The sequence below is a fragment of the Micropterus salmoides genome, unplaced genomic scaffold (assembly GCF_014851395.1).
Source record: "Micropterus salmoides isolate LMB-PRFRI ecotype aquatic unplaced genomic scaffold, ASM1485139v1 Ms_hic_scaffold_10, whole genome shotgun sequence".
NCBI classification, from domain to species: domain Eukaryota; kingdom Metazoa; phylum Chordata; class Actinopteri; order Centrarchiformes; family Centrarchidae; genus Micropterus; species Micropterus salmoides.
The window spans coordinates 10,331,240-10,347,280 of record NW_024040041.1 but is presented as its reverse complement, the minus strand read 5'-3'; the positions used below and the strand labels follow the sequence as shown (position 1 = coordinate 10,347,280).

At 40.5% G+C, this 16,041-nt stretch overlaps 1 protein-coding gene across 1 annotated transcript; it reads left to right on the top strand.

The window, feature by feature from the left end:
- The first annotated feature begins 6,297 nt into the window (after positions 1-6,297).
- Positions 6,298-15,379, top strand: il2rb (interleukin 2 receptor, beta). The gene is made up of 10 exons (XM_038695383.1): positions 6,298-6,594; positions 7,651-7,748; positions 8,044-8,188; positions 8,384-8,450; positions 8,700-8,793; positions 8,951-9,096; positions 11,053-11,221; positions 11,615-11,708; positions 11,813-11,891; positions 14,055-15,379. The coding sequence occupies exons 2-10, from the start codon at positions 7,670-7,672 to the stop codon at positions 14,835-14,837; spliced, it is 1,656 nt and encodes a 551-aa protein (XP_038551311.1). The 5' UTR covers positions 6,298-6,594; positions 7,651-7,669; the 3' UTR covers positions 14,838-15,379.
- Positions 15,380-16,041: the final 662 nt, after the last annotated feature.

The following is a 16,041-nucleotide window of genomic DNA, read 5'->3' as shown; positions in this document are numbered from 1 at the left end:
AGTGCAAAATAAATTAGCGTATGCTCAACAGTGTGTTTTGCAAACCAAGGTGCTATCTTAAATGTCACAGTTGCTGTCCTCTTTTTCTTTTTCTTTTACTTGACCAGAGGGGAAACCTGATGTAATGTTCTTGGGTGTCTTGCGTGACATTCTTAAGAAATTTAACACCTTTTGTTTTGCCTCGCCTCTCAAGTGGGTTTATTATAACAGTATGACCGCAGTTGGCCAAAAAGACACAAAACCAGCCACGACACAGGTGAGAAACCATCATTGTTTTTTTCTTCTTGTTTTTTTTTCGCTGTTGCGTGTTAACAGTGTGTTATTGATAATTTCTTGTGAACATTTTGTTGTGCTGTAGGTGAAGGCAGTAGAAAGCCCTGAGGGGCTGCCCCTGTTACTGCCTCACTATGTTGTTCCTGGATCAGCATTTTCGTGTCCTCACAGCTACCACAGTTTGGGCCACTGTCTTCGCACAAACATATTTCCAGGTCTGTACATCAAAGTCTACTTTTCTAAATCTCTATTTTTACACCGCCAATTTCCTAAGATTTTGTAGCACTACACCTATTAGATGAAACTCTTTACATTTTATGTTCTGTATTTGTTGTAGGACATTGTGTATGTAAAGAAAAATCCCCAGAATCAAGCTGAGCAGGAACAAATGTGTCTTTAAGGAAATTACTGCCAGTTAACTGGTCCACATAGAGCCTTAGTTCACATGGTATTCTAGTATCTGGCTACTGATGGCTTTGGATGGACAGTAAAACAAATGGGATTTGTTTTAGTGTGTTTTCATCCCATAAAAGGCCTCCTTATGCAAATTACCATGGCTGCAGTTGATGCACAGCGTGTCTTCAGCTGGCAAGAATTGTCCAGAGTACTACCTCTGTGATATTGGCAATCAGTTGTATATAAAACATTGCTGTCAATACGTTGTTAGGTTTATTTTACAGGGAATGAAAAATCAAGGAAATCCACAGTGGTCTAAATCCAGTCGGTCATAGCCTGCTGCATAAATGAGTTGTGAATATATACTGCTACACACATCACCATGTGACATTAACCTACTATCACTCACTTTGTTAGTATGCCAGGCGTGCTAAATAGTTTGGCTGGCATTTAAATGTAACGTTTGAAAGAAGAAATACAATTTAAAAAGTTGAACTAGCAATAAAACACACCCTTTCTCAAATCAATACACTCTTGCAGTTGATGGAGATTTGTGGGATGCACATCCAGGGCACGAAGCTCCCGTTCCACCACATCCCAAAGATGCTCTATTGGGTTGAGATCTGGTGACTGTGGGGGCCATTTTAGTACAGTGAACTCATTGTCATGTTCAAGAAACCAATTTGAAATGATTCGAGCTTTGTGACATGGTGCATTATCCTGCTGGAAGTAGCCATCAGAGGATGGGTACATGGTGGCCATAAAGGGATGGACATGGTCAGAAACAATGCTCAGGTAGGCCGTGGCATTTAAACGATGCCCAATTGGCACTAAGGGGCCTAAAGTGTGCCAAGAAAACATCCCCCACACCATTACACCACCACCACCAGCCTGCACAGTGGTAACAAGGCATGATGGATCCATGTTCTCATTCTGTTTACGCCAAATTCTGACTCTACCATCTGAATGTCTCAACAGAAATCGAGACTCATCAGACCAGGCAACATTTTTCCAGTCTTCAACTGTCCAATTTTGGTGAGCTCTTGCAAATTGTAGCCTCTTTTTCCTATTTGTAGTGGAGATGAGTGGTACCCGGTGGGGTCTTCTGCTGTTGTAGCCCATCCGCCTCAAGGTTGTGTTTGTTGTGGCTTCACAAATGCTTTGCTGCATACCTCGGTTGTAACGAGTGGTTATTTTAGTCAAAGTTGCTCTTCTATCAGCTTGAATCAGTCGGCCCATTCTCCTCTGACCTCTAGCATCAACAAGGCATTTTCGCCCACAGGACTGCCGCATACTGGATGTTTTTCCCTTTTCACACCATTCTTTGTAAACCCTAGAAATGGTTGTGCGTGAAAATCCTGAGCAGATTGTGAAATACTCAGACCGGTCCGTCTGGCACCAACAATCATGCCACGCTCAAAATTGCTTAAATCACCTTTCTTTCCCATTCTGACATTCAGTTTGGAGTTCAGGAGATTATCTTGACCAGGACCACACCCCTAAATGCATTGAAGCAACTGCCATGTGATTGGTTGATTAGATAATTGCATTAATGAGAAATTAGGTGTTCCTAATAATCCTTTAGGTGAGTGTAAAACACAAGACATCCATCAGTTTGCAACAGGTATTACAGTCTTATATTTTACTGTATGACCTTGGATTATAGTTTCAAAATAATATGTATATACTGTATATTCATGTAGTACATTGTCTATATCATGACATATACCCCTGGGATCCTTAATTAACTGGAGCACTCACTTACATCTTCCTCCACCATTTGGGATTTTAGCCACGCTAGTATGTGGCTGTACGTTGATCTGTCTGTCAGTTGGTTGGCTGATCGGTCAGTCATCTCCTCCTGAGGATGAATTGGAAGAACCTTTACTTTTCATCTTGCACTTTCATCATGTAAAATATTAATTTGTCCAGTACTTTAATTTATAAATAAATACTTGAAAAACATTGACATTCCCATTAGCCCCAGCAAACTGTTTAGTGCTCATTAGCACATGTTAGCATGCTAGCGTGTGAAACTAATGTGAACATTGTGAACATTACACCTGCAAAAGGTTTAGCATGCTGACTCAAGGTATTGCTGTGCCTTAGTGCAAACCCACATGTAAATTCAAAAACCTTCCTTCTGTATCCTTTACCTATAGCACCTTTCTTTAACTCACTGACTCTCTGTCTCTAGGTGCCCCTTTAACATGGAAATCCCTCACCAGCGACTCCTACATCAGCCACCCTTTGACGGCCTGGCCGACCGACCCCCATCTCTGGTACGGCCACAAGACAGATAAAATTGGTAGGCGCGCTCAATCTTCCGGGTCCCTCTGTCTCTCTGTTTTTCTCTTCCATTGTTGTGTTTGTTCTGATGTGTTTTTGATATCTTTCTCTGTTCATAATGTGCCTTTCTGTGGCTTGTCCGCAGTTCAGTGGACAGAGAGAAACATCATGAACCAGAAACTCAATAAGACACTTACAGAAATGGAAAAAATGGGCATCGCAAAATGAGGTCCTGCTTCCAACCACCGAGACCACAACACTCACACCAACCTTGTGATTCACACTTTGGGTTGCTTTGGAAATGCTAAAATAAAGTGTGATTTGCAACCATACATGTTGTAACCTTGCTGCTTAACAATAACAAGAGGAAGATTATGTTAGAAATGAAATACCACTAAAAAGATAATTGGTTAAATAAAAGACATCTGCGATATCTCTTTGGTTAGGCTAAACCAAACTAATCATTTGGGTGCTATGCTGCGGATGCCACAATATTGTCATTTCTATAAAAACAGTTTTAAAGGTGTAGAGTAAAATCAAACTTAAAATAATCATTAAACTTGATTCAGTGTATTTAATAATAATAACAACAATAATAATAAAACTAACTTCATTTTTATAGCACATTTCATGCAAAGGAAGACTTTTTAGACCAGTAAAGAGCTGCAAGAATCTAAGCAGCTAGTAATAAAGCATGCATCAGCATTTCAGCATCATTATGAGTTTGAACAAATTGTCTAAATTTGGCAATGTCACACAGATGATTCAAAGAGATGTGTCTCCTTCTACCTCAAGATTACATACATTTAGGGCAGATAAAATACACAGGAGTCCCTGCTCAAACAATAACTTAAGGACCTAAACCGCTGATTGCCAGCAGCAGCTGAAGGGGTTATTTGTGTCTCCGTGTGATGTGTAATGGAAGCAGAATGGAGGTGGTTTCAACAGAAACCACTGAAACTTGTTTTTTTGCCACTACCTGCTGCCTCAGAAGTCATCAAGTCAGATCTATATATAATGTAGAAGTTAATCAGGTCCGTTCTTTATTACAAAGGAGGTAGAGGGGATTGCTTGATGTTGCTTACGATGATTCGACAACGCACAATAAGCTGCCAAAATAAACCCCAGCTGAGGTGTTCAGTGGGCCTCTTAAAATGAGCATTTAGCTCCAAGCACCGCTGGTCAACCTCAAGTACATCCTCACAGAGCGGCTACTGCAACACGGCTGTAGACTCGTGAAAAGTATCCACTGACTCTTTACAAACTGCATCTTGAGTTAAGCATTGGGAGTGTACAGTATGTGAATCTAAATGTAGCAGGTTAATGCAGCTTTTTGCACCACAGGATATTGAGCTTAGTCAACTCTGGCCACTTCTTACAGGAGTTGTATTTATTTGAGTGTTTGGCTGCTCCATTAGATGAGTCACCAAACAGTGTTAAATAGAGAGAGCGCATTCAGTGTCAATTAGTAACGTCTAAACTCTCTTAAAACATCTTTTTAATTAGCACTATACACAGTACCTCTGTCAAAGAGTTGCATCATCTTTATATAGAGCTACAGGTTTTTGCAGTATGCGTGTGCCCTCCCTTGTTGCTCTTCTCACCTCTTCCCCTCTGAGCACCCCCCCCCGTCTTTTGTGGTCTGTTGATGGAGACTGTTTTCTTGGTTGCCTTCCGAGCAGCACAAACATCACCGTGGTCTTTTCAGCAGCTTCCCGCCTCAAGTATGGCGGACTTTGACCTTTCAGTGAGAGCTGTACGCTCTTCTTCCTTCTGCACGCTTCAACCCTCCGCTGCCTCTGTTTCTCCTGTTACCACCTCTAGCTGATGCTGACACCTTAGTGGCTGCAGGAACTAGTGGGGGGGGGGGGGGGGCATCAGATCGCCCCCTGGCCTACTGCAGGCCTGAACCCTGTAGTGCATCCAAACCAGGCAGCTGCTGACTGCTGAGTTCAAACCTGTTGTGTTATTGTGCAACAGTTTTTGTTATGCGTGAATGCTTTGTGGTTTGAAGATAGACGAACAGTGTGGATGTATGTTACACAATGGCTCTTCATTGAACTTTAAGACTGAGATGAACACTTGCCTGCATTGATCTTGCCTGTTTTGCTGGCTTGCTTTGCTGTGCCATACTTACTGCACTCACATTTTGGCATTTGAATATAAAGGTTTGCATGTAATTGGGTGAAAATATACTGTTACAAATGTCTCTCTGTTTTGCTACCCATTTTTTCTTTACTCTCCATCTGCAACATGACACTATTGTTCATATTTAGTTGATTGACATATGGATTATTTTTGTTAATCAAAATCACCGAGCAGTAATTATTGGGGTGGCGAGGGGGATCTCGGTCTATTTGACTTTAAAAAGCTTCCCAGGCCATCAATATTTGATTTGGATGTCTGCAAGTTAAGTAGGTAGCCAATCGCACATTAGGAGTGGAATAAGAAATTGCAAAATTAATGGTAAACATAACGGATGGTGATCTTGTTTACGGAGCAGTCCAGCTGCTCTGAATAAGCGACAGGAGCACACACTAGGCATGTTTATCGCGGAAATATTTTGATGTAACTATACAATCTTTTTTATAAAGTAACTCTTACAAGAAAAGGGTCAAATAAAAATGTGGGGCGTGCATAAATTATAGAAAAGAAACATAAACCTCCCCCTTTTCTGACCCCACCCCCGCCCCAAAAAATGTTTTTACTGCCCCTTATATATTAGTCCCCTTTCATAGCCAGACAAAGTGAGGTTGATTAGTAGATGGTATTGGACACACTTACGATTATAGGAAACCTCTTGAGGCTACAGAAATTAAATGTTCAGTGACCTTTGACTGAAGACCAGGCTGCTGGTTTTAATTTTAACCTCCTTTCCTCTTTCCCTCTATAGAAGCACTTGAGTAGCATATATAGGCCTATGTGTGTGTCTACAGTGGTTGCGGCTGTAACAGCAGTGGTTTTGGTGCTGCACAACTTTTTTGTGTGTTTGTTTTCAGCTTAAATAACCCCATGGTTCTAAATCTGGTCGCTTTAGCCTCTTTAATCTTCCAAATCTTCAGTTTAAGATGAGTTTCATTGGCATAAACCACTTCATAGAACAGAGTGCAAGTTTCTCTTTAAACAACCCACTTTACGTTGTGATTGAAACCGGATGTGGTGTGCCTTGTATTTCTTGTTTTCAGTGCAATTATTATCTTAGAAGCTGTGATGGGGTCCAGGTAGCTGCTGCTGGTGAGCAGGAGGAGGTGCTCTGCTGTACAACAGAGCAGTAAAACCCCCACACCCCCTCCTCTCCCCACCCCAGCCCGTCCTCTCTCACTTGCACTCGCATTGTGAGGCTTCCTGTAAGCCCCAGACATAGGCTGTGGTTACAAGTGGAAAATGTCACTGGGCACTTTATAGAAGAGAGAGGGGTGAGAATGAGGAGATAGAGGGATGAGTGCGAGTGACAGAGAGAGGGAGAGAAAAAGGGAGAGAGATTGCACAAGAGTGTGAGATAGTGATGTGCGAGTAGATAGAAAGAGGGACAATAAGAGATACAGAAGAAAAGGAAATCGTCTAAACCCATCAGTCCAGCAGAGGAGACGACGATGTGTTTCCTCTCAGGGACCCCCTGATACCCTGACAGACAAGGTACTGTGTCATTTCTTTTATTGATGCTGTTCAAAAATAGTAGTAGAAGACGAATGTGGAAGAACCACTTGAGTCTATATATTCTAGTATTTTAATATGTTATTTTAAAGTGTCTTTTGGCACTGGCTCTGGCTGTTCTATTGCATTTAGATGACGTAGGTTTTTTGATCTGCCGTTATTATTAGAAACAAGTGGTTTTGTTTCCCCTGTACAGTATGTATAATTTGCACATCAATGGTGACACATCTGAACTTTTTATCATCATCCTACTCACCACAGCTGTTAGTTGAAAAACTGGTAACAACCGATGACTCAAGCTGCTGACAGTCTTTATGGGAAACCTTTAGAACATATTGTCGGTATCTAAACCCTGACATATATACTGACACCTTTTGTATGTCTATTCTAGAAAAAAAATTATTATTTTGCAGAAATGCATTGCAGAGTAAAACATGAAGCTACATTAAACTAAATTAAGAATGGCACTTAATAACGTCCAGCGTGGCCAATAGGAAGTTCTCACTTTAACACACAGTTGTGTTGTCTAGTGCATCAGCACGGTTGCCAGTGCTTTCAGTCAAGTTTCATTTACAACTGCTGCCTTCTCAGGATAATTATTTTGCTCAGTGTGGATCTAGTATTGTTTTCTCAGTCTCAAAGGTATTACTACGCTGGGGTTTGATTGGCTGATGCAATTTCAATGTCCAGGTTTCAGAAAGGAGTTTCTCTCCATTATAAGTAAAAATGTATTTTCATATTGAGGGAGAAACCTGTTTGGGTAACTATTCTCAATCCCCCCAGTTAATATGTGGTCTAAGTGGGGATTTTAAAAGCTTTGGATTTTTACACATATTCCCCAGTTTTACTTAGATAAAATCTAAGCGTCATGTTTAGATTAACATGTATACAACCTTTGACTTGTCAAATTTCTTTTGTTTGTTGAATTTCCACTCTCACATGTGAACAGTCTTCTGCTGAATCTGTTAATCTATTTAACACTATTGATTCTGATTCTCATTCTAATGTTCAACATTTACTTATCCTCTCTGTACCCAGTCATATTGTAGTCATCGCCATGCAGATCCTGTGGTCCTTGCACGTCCTGGTGGTTCTGTTTTCAGTGGATGCAGCGCACTCTCACAAAGGTTCACAAGGTATGGCTCTACGTTACTGTCCTTTTAGGCACAAGGGATTTGCTTGTTACTGCAAGTAATAACATATATTTATGAATTACAGTATATTAAGTAAATGTGACCATTTTAAAGCAGAAAAACAAAGTCTTTCAAAGGGGGATTTTGCTGATTACACTTTAACCTCGCAATTGCCACTCAAGTATGTACAGAGATCTGAATGTCCTACATGAAGGACGAGTCCAACAACACTGATAAATAGAGACAACATCCTAATCTCTCTCTTTTCGTTGGGTCCCCTTTGTCTCTGTTACTCAAGGACTCTCCTGTGTAAATGACTTTGTCAACAATGTCAGCTGTACATGGACCAGCTCCCTGGTGGCTCCTGGTGTGGACTGTTGGATTTCTGGTGTGAAGAAAATCTGGATCTTCAACAACAACAATAGAATTCAGGACCAAATGATGTAAGCTGTTAAAAATAATATACTCATTACTGCTTACCAACATATTATGAATGGAAAGTATCTGCTTCCTTTTCTTGGAGATTCCATGAAGAGAAAAAGGGTTTTTTTTGCTTTGTAGGTGAAAACACAAAATCAGCTTTGTCAGTTGGTCAAATCTGCTGCATTTAATGATGATTTCTGTCCTTTTTTCTTTAGTCGAAGCTGCAAGCTTAAAAAACATGGAAACCCTCCTCCAGGCTGCAGTTTTGTATTTGAAAAACAAGTAAGTCACTAACATATATCATTCGTAAGAACATGTAAACACCTAATGGGATTCTCTATCTTAACCTGGTAGATCACTGTTTCATTTTTGAATTTTTAGATCAGCCATCAGAGAAAAAATGTTGCAATGAAATAAAAAATAAACCCATAACAAATCTACAGTCTCACTCCAAAGCTAAAGGCCACAACTTGTTGTTGCTTTACCCAAAAAATTGTCTTCACTGTTTGATTATATTATGGATCCCTCCAGGAATTCAGTCCTTTTGAAATGCTGCCCAACATCAGCATCCAGTGTAATGGCACATTGGTGGAGACGCTTACAAACTATAAGCCGTGCAGTCACAGTAAGTGGCTTTTACTTGTTACACTATCATTGTTACATTTTTAGTTGCTCCTGAAAAGTTATTCACAAATCCGGTAATAAAATAAATTTGAGAAAATTTCTCATTTATTTATTGTGTGTGTGTGTGTGTGTGTGTGTGTGTGTGTGTGTGCGCACAGTCAAAATGCATCCCCTAGGTGTTCCCAATGTCAGCAGCACTGCCAATGAGACCTGGATATCATGGAGTCTAAGCAGTCCTATCCCTTACTTATTCTCATCCTTTGACTTCCAAATTCAGATTAAACAGAAAACCCAGACATGGAAGGTGAGTGCCTACGCACATGCATGCATGAATGGACATTTTCTAAGATGAAATTCATGTTTACTACAAATTTTCATAACATGCTATATTCGTAAACCTAATAATAAATCATAGGCTAACTAAGAGCGTAGACATGGAAGGTTCATGTCTAGATGCTGACTTATTTTTTAAAAGTTTAATTAGGTTCCATTTTCAGTCACAGTTTAGTTAGCTTAGGCAACAAAACTACTTAGGTTTAGGAAAAGGTTTGGATTAAAATTATAAGTCAAGATGACTTTTGGTGTCACACTGGACACAAACAGCATGCTAAACACAAAGTACAGCTGAGGCTGATGGGAATGTCATTCATTTTTCAGGTGTGTGGTTATAAAACAAATTAGAGAACAGCAGATGGTGATTGATTGTATGTCATGTTACGATGCTAATGTTGCCGATGAAGTTAAACGTGTGTGTGTGTACCATAGACTGTATGTGTACGTTGTTGCCATATTGCCAAAGCAAATGTGAAATAAAAGCAAAAATACTTACCGAAAAAATAAAGACCGGAGCAGATCTGATACCTACATTTATAAATGGAGCACAATGTAGTTTGTCCGAGTAGCTTAGCTACCGTTAGCTTTACTTGATCGGCAGCTAACATAAGCACTGTAACATTAATTCAACGAATGGTGGCTTTCTGCTCTCAGGGCTTTTACAGCTATTGTCAGGCTGTAGTAAGTCCCGTTTAATAAGTAGAGCTGTATTTGATTGTATAAGTTCTCCCAGAGCCGTAAACACCACAATCTGTTACGTCATCTTGCAAATGTACAGCCAATCATGTTATGTGACGTTACCGGCGGGCGCAGGCCCCCGAGCACATCTGGTACCTACACCGTTTCATCCTTTCTTGCAGGCTAAAATCAACACTTTGACATAATACCAGTGGTTGCAATATGGGTCACGTTAGCTGGTGAAGTAATGTGGAAATTCATACAACTATAGTATTTTGCACCGGATGATGCAACCGGTCAGCGTTAGCCAATGACCTAACGTTATCTAACTTGTGCCAACTAAAGCATAAACTCACAATATATTTCACATGTTTTGCAGTAATGTAGTTTATCTGTCCAATAGGATGAAAGCCAACTCTGTCAGTTTTCAAAACAATGTGGAGGTCTCGACGTGACTGAAGTCACTGAGTATTTTTACCCGACATCGATCTGATTCTTGTTTGGCACATAAAGCTTTGTTCTTGGTTTTTATCTTTATTGGGAGTTTGTGTTGGAGTCTGTGTTGTGCTCGGAGCATTTTGTTTTATGGTCTCCATGTTGTTAGTTGCGGTATTGTCGCAGTATGTACGGTTCAGATGCAGGAGGCAAGAGGTTCGGGAGCGCGCATGCATGTAACAGCCAATGGATTTCAGAAAATCCGACCCAGAGCCTTGACATTGGAATAGGCATACTGGCCGTCAGTGGTAACAGAAAAACAAGTAGAAGCGAGTGGATTGTTTTTATGAGGTCACAATCATTTCACACATAGACAATATTAAAGTGTTTCATTTTATTTTAAAAAACTACATATAGCCCCTTTAGGGGCAATCCATCTAATAATTGTTGAGACATGTCACTCATAAAGTTGCTTCCTAATTGTTTGACCAACACAACACTCTCTGCGGAAGCCTATGCTCTTTGTTTCTTCATCTTAATCACTTTCAGTGGATTATTACTCATAAAAATTTCAAACATCAGCTTCTCATAATCTATTCATATTTCACGTCCCCTTCACTTTACTTTAGTTCAATGCTCTGCACAACAAACGAGGCAGTGCTTGCTTTAACACACATGTATGTTATATAAGTGCAAATGCAACAGGACTGATGCTGTTCTTGATTTAAATAAATGTGACAAATACTTTGAGATTCTGGTGGTTAAGTCCCCCCTAATTTTGATATTGTGCCAAAAATCCATCTGTTGTTATCAGGAGGCCATGGTTCTGGCCAAACAAGAATTTGAGCTAAGAATACCTTCTTGGCAACTGAAGGGGAACTTCCAGGTCAGGGTGAGAGTCAAACCCATTAAGATGTCTAACTGCAAGGAGAGCCATTGGAGCAATTGGAGTCCAAACAAAGCGTCAACACCACAGGATACAGGTAACAACATGTGCTAGGTTTTTTGAGCGACAACAAACAGCAGTAACAACAGTACACAGGCTTTTTTCATGTCACTTTCAACCGTTACAGTTCTCATTTTAACAAGGAAATAGTTTGAACTTTCTGGGGTCCCAATAAAATCCCAGACTAGCTGGGAAATGTAGTCATTCAGTCAGGGTCTTCACCAAGCACAGACAACAAAACATGGGGTGGTTGCTTCCTTACAGGCTCGAGTGATCTGGGCAGAAAAGGTAGTTTGAACAAGTTGTAAAGATAAGACCCTGTAAATGAACTAAATAATCCTATAGATCAGAGAGACAGCAACAATTATTTACTTGACTATGTTACTTGTACAGGCATATTACAAATTGTAATGTCAGCTCTCTGTTTCAGATCGACTTCTGGACCCAATGTGGGGAGTGATGTTCAGCCTGGGCTTCATCATTTTTGTAATGCTGATCTTTTACAGGAGTTGCATAAACAAGGGGTGAGTGAATGTTTGGCTTGTGTGTGTGTGTGTGTGTGTGTGTGTGTGTGTGTGTGTGTGTGTGTGTGTGCAGAATGGCTAATGGCTCTCTCTTACTGTTTCAGGCATCTCAAAAGGAAGCCAGTACCAAACCCTTCAAAATACTTCCACACTCTCCACTCTGTCCACGGAGGAAATCTAAAGGTAAAAATAAAGGTTCTCACCAAACAATAAGCCTTTTTACCACTATATCCTACCACATAGAACATTTTGACACCTGAGACTGTGAGAGACTGCAGGTGTTAGCACAAAGATTCATGAACTATCTATACACAGGTTGCATTACATTCAATCTTGATGATCTGTTCACTTCGATTTCTTAATTTAGTTGCTCTAATATGGTAGATGAAAACAAATCACTGTTCAATCATCATTTTGCTAGTATTCATTAATGTATAATTTATCCTTCTAACATTAATCTGTAGACAGGAAACACAACATCACAACAAAAAACGATAAATGTTTCTTGAGTAGCTGCCAGTGGTGGAAAAAGTGTGGAGATAATTTTTTTATATAAATGTAGCCACACTATAAAAAGTTTTATATGTTTTGTATCCTGCAAAGTAACCAGTTACCATAGCTGTCAAATAAATGTTGTGGGCTAAAAAAGTACAATATTTCCATCTGAAATGTGGTGAAGTAGAAGTACAAAGCATCAAATTCTGAGGTTAAGTACAAGTACCTCAAATTCACACTCAAGTATAGTACTTAGTTACATTTAAACACATTCTTCAGTTGAACAAATTGGTTAACATATTAATTCTTTTTTGAACTCTTAAATTCTTACCAATTATACCAGTTGTTTTTATCACCAGCCAATGTTAAGGAGCACTCCATGACTTTTACACCTGAAGGTCATTTTACGGGTATTGTTTGTGGTCATTTAGCAGGCAAACAGGGGGTAAGATGTTAAAGGTCCCATATTATGCTCATTTTCAGGTTCATACTGTTATTCTGGGTTTCTGCTGGAAAACGTTGACATGCTTTTATTATTTTTCTCCTATTGTCCATATATTCCACACCTTTTTTCCCCCTCTGTCTAAACACTATTTTAGCTCATGTCACTTTAAGGCCCCCCTGCGAGACTAAGCCATGGTGATTAAAGTACAAAAACACAACTTAATTCACTGATTTTGGAGAAATTGGATCCTAATTTTATAGAGAAAATATTTTCTAGCTGTACTTACTGTTAGCAGTTACTTTAGCCGCTAACTATTGCTAAAGGTAACTGCAGCTAGCTAGTTAGCTCAGTTTTCCGTGAAGTTAGCAGTAGCCAGCGGTTACTTCGCATTAGCAAGCAGTAAAGCTATCTGTCCATCAGGGAGCTCCATAAATCACAGAGAGTTGAGGTAGATCAGCCGGAGGACATCAGAGGGAAAAACAGAAACTATTTAACTTTCTTTCATAACCGTAAAAGCCCTTTCTGTGAGACATACTGAACAACCTCCAGCTCAGTGATGGGATGACAGCTGTTATGTTAGAAAGAAAGGTTGGATGGTGGGTGCTTGGCTGAGAGTTTTGTATACAGTTCAGACTGTCTACTGCACTGAAGGGCTGGAGGAGGTCCTATGCTGTACAGATCCCTCCATGACATAAAGAAAGGAGCCAAATTAAAACAATGTGTTTGCACACATTTCCTGAAAGACTGAGCTGGCTAGTCTGTGGGTCTTTAGACACATGTTTATGTTGAAAAGACACAAAAAAGTGCATTTTGCATAATATGGAACCTTTAATGGTTGCATTAAAAGTTGCATACTTGAGCTTGACCCATACTAGGGACTAAAATTTAAGATCTCTCTGCTGCTTCAGTTTTGAGCATTAAAGTCTGTCTTGTCTTGAATCCTACAACATTATGAAATCTGAAAACTTCTAATGGGCTAAATTACCTTGTAACCTTCCCCAGCCAAATAAGCAAGATCCGGTTAATTCTATGCAGGTTGGATACTAAAGGAGGCAGAGCCTTTCCTGTTAGGGGCCCCCAGCCATTGTGTGACCTCCTTGCCTATTTTCAGTTTGTCACTCCCCGCTCACCACTGACTACCAATGAAAAGGACAGGTTGCAGCCACAGTCTGTCCCAGATTAGAAAAAAATATATGTTTTACCGCAAAAGAACATGCCTCTTGGTGTGGTTTGTCTGATGCTTGCATTCAAACCAAACAAACTTATACACACACTCATAAACATTACACTTTCTGAAAATGAAAGACAAATGTTTGCTGTCACAAACAAAATTTAAGACACACACTCTACTATCGTAGTATTCTTCAGGTGTATTTTTCTATTGTAAATCCCTTCTTTCTCTGTAGAAATGGCTGAATCCTCTGACATCTCCTGAATCATTCTTTACGGTCCAGCCATGCGACCACATCTCCTCGGTTGAGGTGTGTGAAAGCTGGGATGTTGCCCCCTCCACCTCTCCCTCCTCCAGCTCCACCAGCGCCCTGCTTCACTTCAGGAGCTACGCCTCGGCTGGCTCGGACACCAGCGGTGTTGTTGACAACTTCTGCTCCTCCTCCTCTTCATCCTGCTTCTCTAATGTGGGCTACTTCATGTCCAGGTCCTCCAGCGGCTCAGCTCGAACTGACCCCAGTCCTGCCTACTTCACCTATCAGGATGATTTCCACAATCTGCACAACAGCCACAACCTTCACGTCTCTGTCTGCCCCTCCCTAAACACCTCTCCAACCTATGAGAGCTTGAAGAGGGAGCCACAAAGCCCAGACTCTGGCTTTGGCATCTGTAAAGAAGAAGAAGAGGGCAAGGAAGATAAAAAGGTCATTGTTTTAGAAGGGGACGAGGCTTTAGATGATCACGAAATCTCTCCTCTTTTCATCCTCCCTCTCCATTTTCCTTCCCGGATGTGCCCCCCCTCCTCTCCTCCACCCCCACCTACTGCTCCCAGTCTAACTCAGGTGTCCTCTGATAGCCAACAGGTAGATGTACCTGTAGCAGCTGCTGGTGGTAGCTATGCAGCCTGGCCTTTGCCCATTGCCATGTGCAGGTCTTCCTCCATGCCTGTGGAACCCTGTAAAACAGGGTATCTGACGCTCAAAGAGCTACAGACAACATTCAGCAATAAATCCATTTGAAAATGTTGTGTCTAAAAAGTTATCCCCGTGCGGTAATTTAAAACTGAATGCGTTTACATCACAAGCAACCTGACTGTTTATTCTAATTTGATTATATGGAGTGTTCTCTGCTGAGCGCACACAACAGTTGCCTATTCACACATTCGACAGACACTGAGCTGTATTGGCATTTGTTCTGAGTCATGTTTCTGGCCACTTGATGAATGTAAGTCCAATATTCTGTCTCTTTTTTCCTCTGTTTTGGTCTCCACCAGCTCCTGGAGAAAATGTCTGGCTCTTAAGCCACTAAATGCTGCACTGTGTGTGCTGTTAGGTGCTTGAAATCTAGCTTTCATAGCATTTTTGCTAAAAACACCTGCCTGCTGCTGTTCCAAACAAGGTTAAAAGTGGTGAGAGTGAACCAAAACAGTAAAGTTAAAGGCAAATGTTGCTGGCAAAACACAAACATAGAGCTGAGAAGAACTGCAGAGTCTGTGATCATTCTGTGCTATAATGTGTTAATTTGTTGGATGGTAATAAAAACGTTAAGTGAGTAGACGGAATATTGTAAATGAGATTGTTGCCAGACTTTAGTTTAACAGTTAGATAGTAGTAAGAAACAAAACTGCAGTGAATGGTTCTTCCACTGTGTTGTTGTGCTGTGCCATTATGTAGCATTAATTGCGTTTTATGTGGGTCAAGTAAGTAAGCCCTAACAAGGAAGCCCTGTACCTGAGTATCGGTATGTCACTCTGATTCACATTTGGCCTGACGGGCTTCAGCACATAAAACTTTTTTGTTGTTTTTTATCCTTGGGTGGAGATTGTGTTGGAGTCTGTGTTGTGCTGGGAGCCGGCCATTTTTTGGTGTTAGTGGATTCCATTTTGTTAGCTGCGGTGTTGTCGCTCTGTGTACAGAATCAGTAGGCAAGAGGCTCGGGAGCGTGCATGCAGAAAATCAGACCCAATTTTTTCACATAGGACGCAGAATAGTCGCTAATCCGAGCAACAGACAAAGCAAGCGTGTGGTTCATTTTTCTGTGAGGATACAACCCGTTTTGGTAAGTGATTTCATTAAAAAAAAACTACATATAGCCCCTTAAAAATGTACATACTGAATACAATTTGACATCATTCTAAGCAGTTTATGTAGCTTGCTAGAACGTGCTACAACCATTAAAGGATGCTATATTCTAGTATTCGCTATGTGTATATTGCTGTAATTG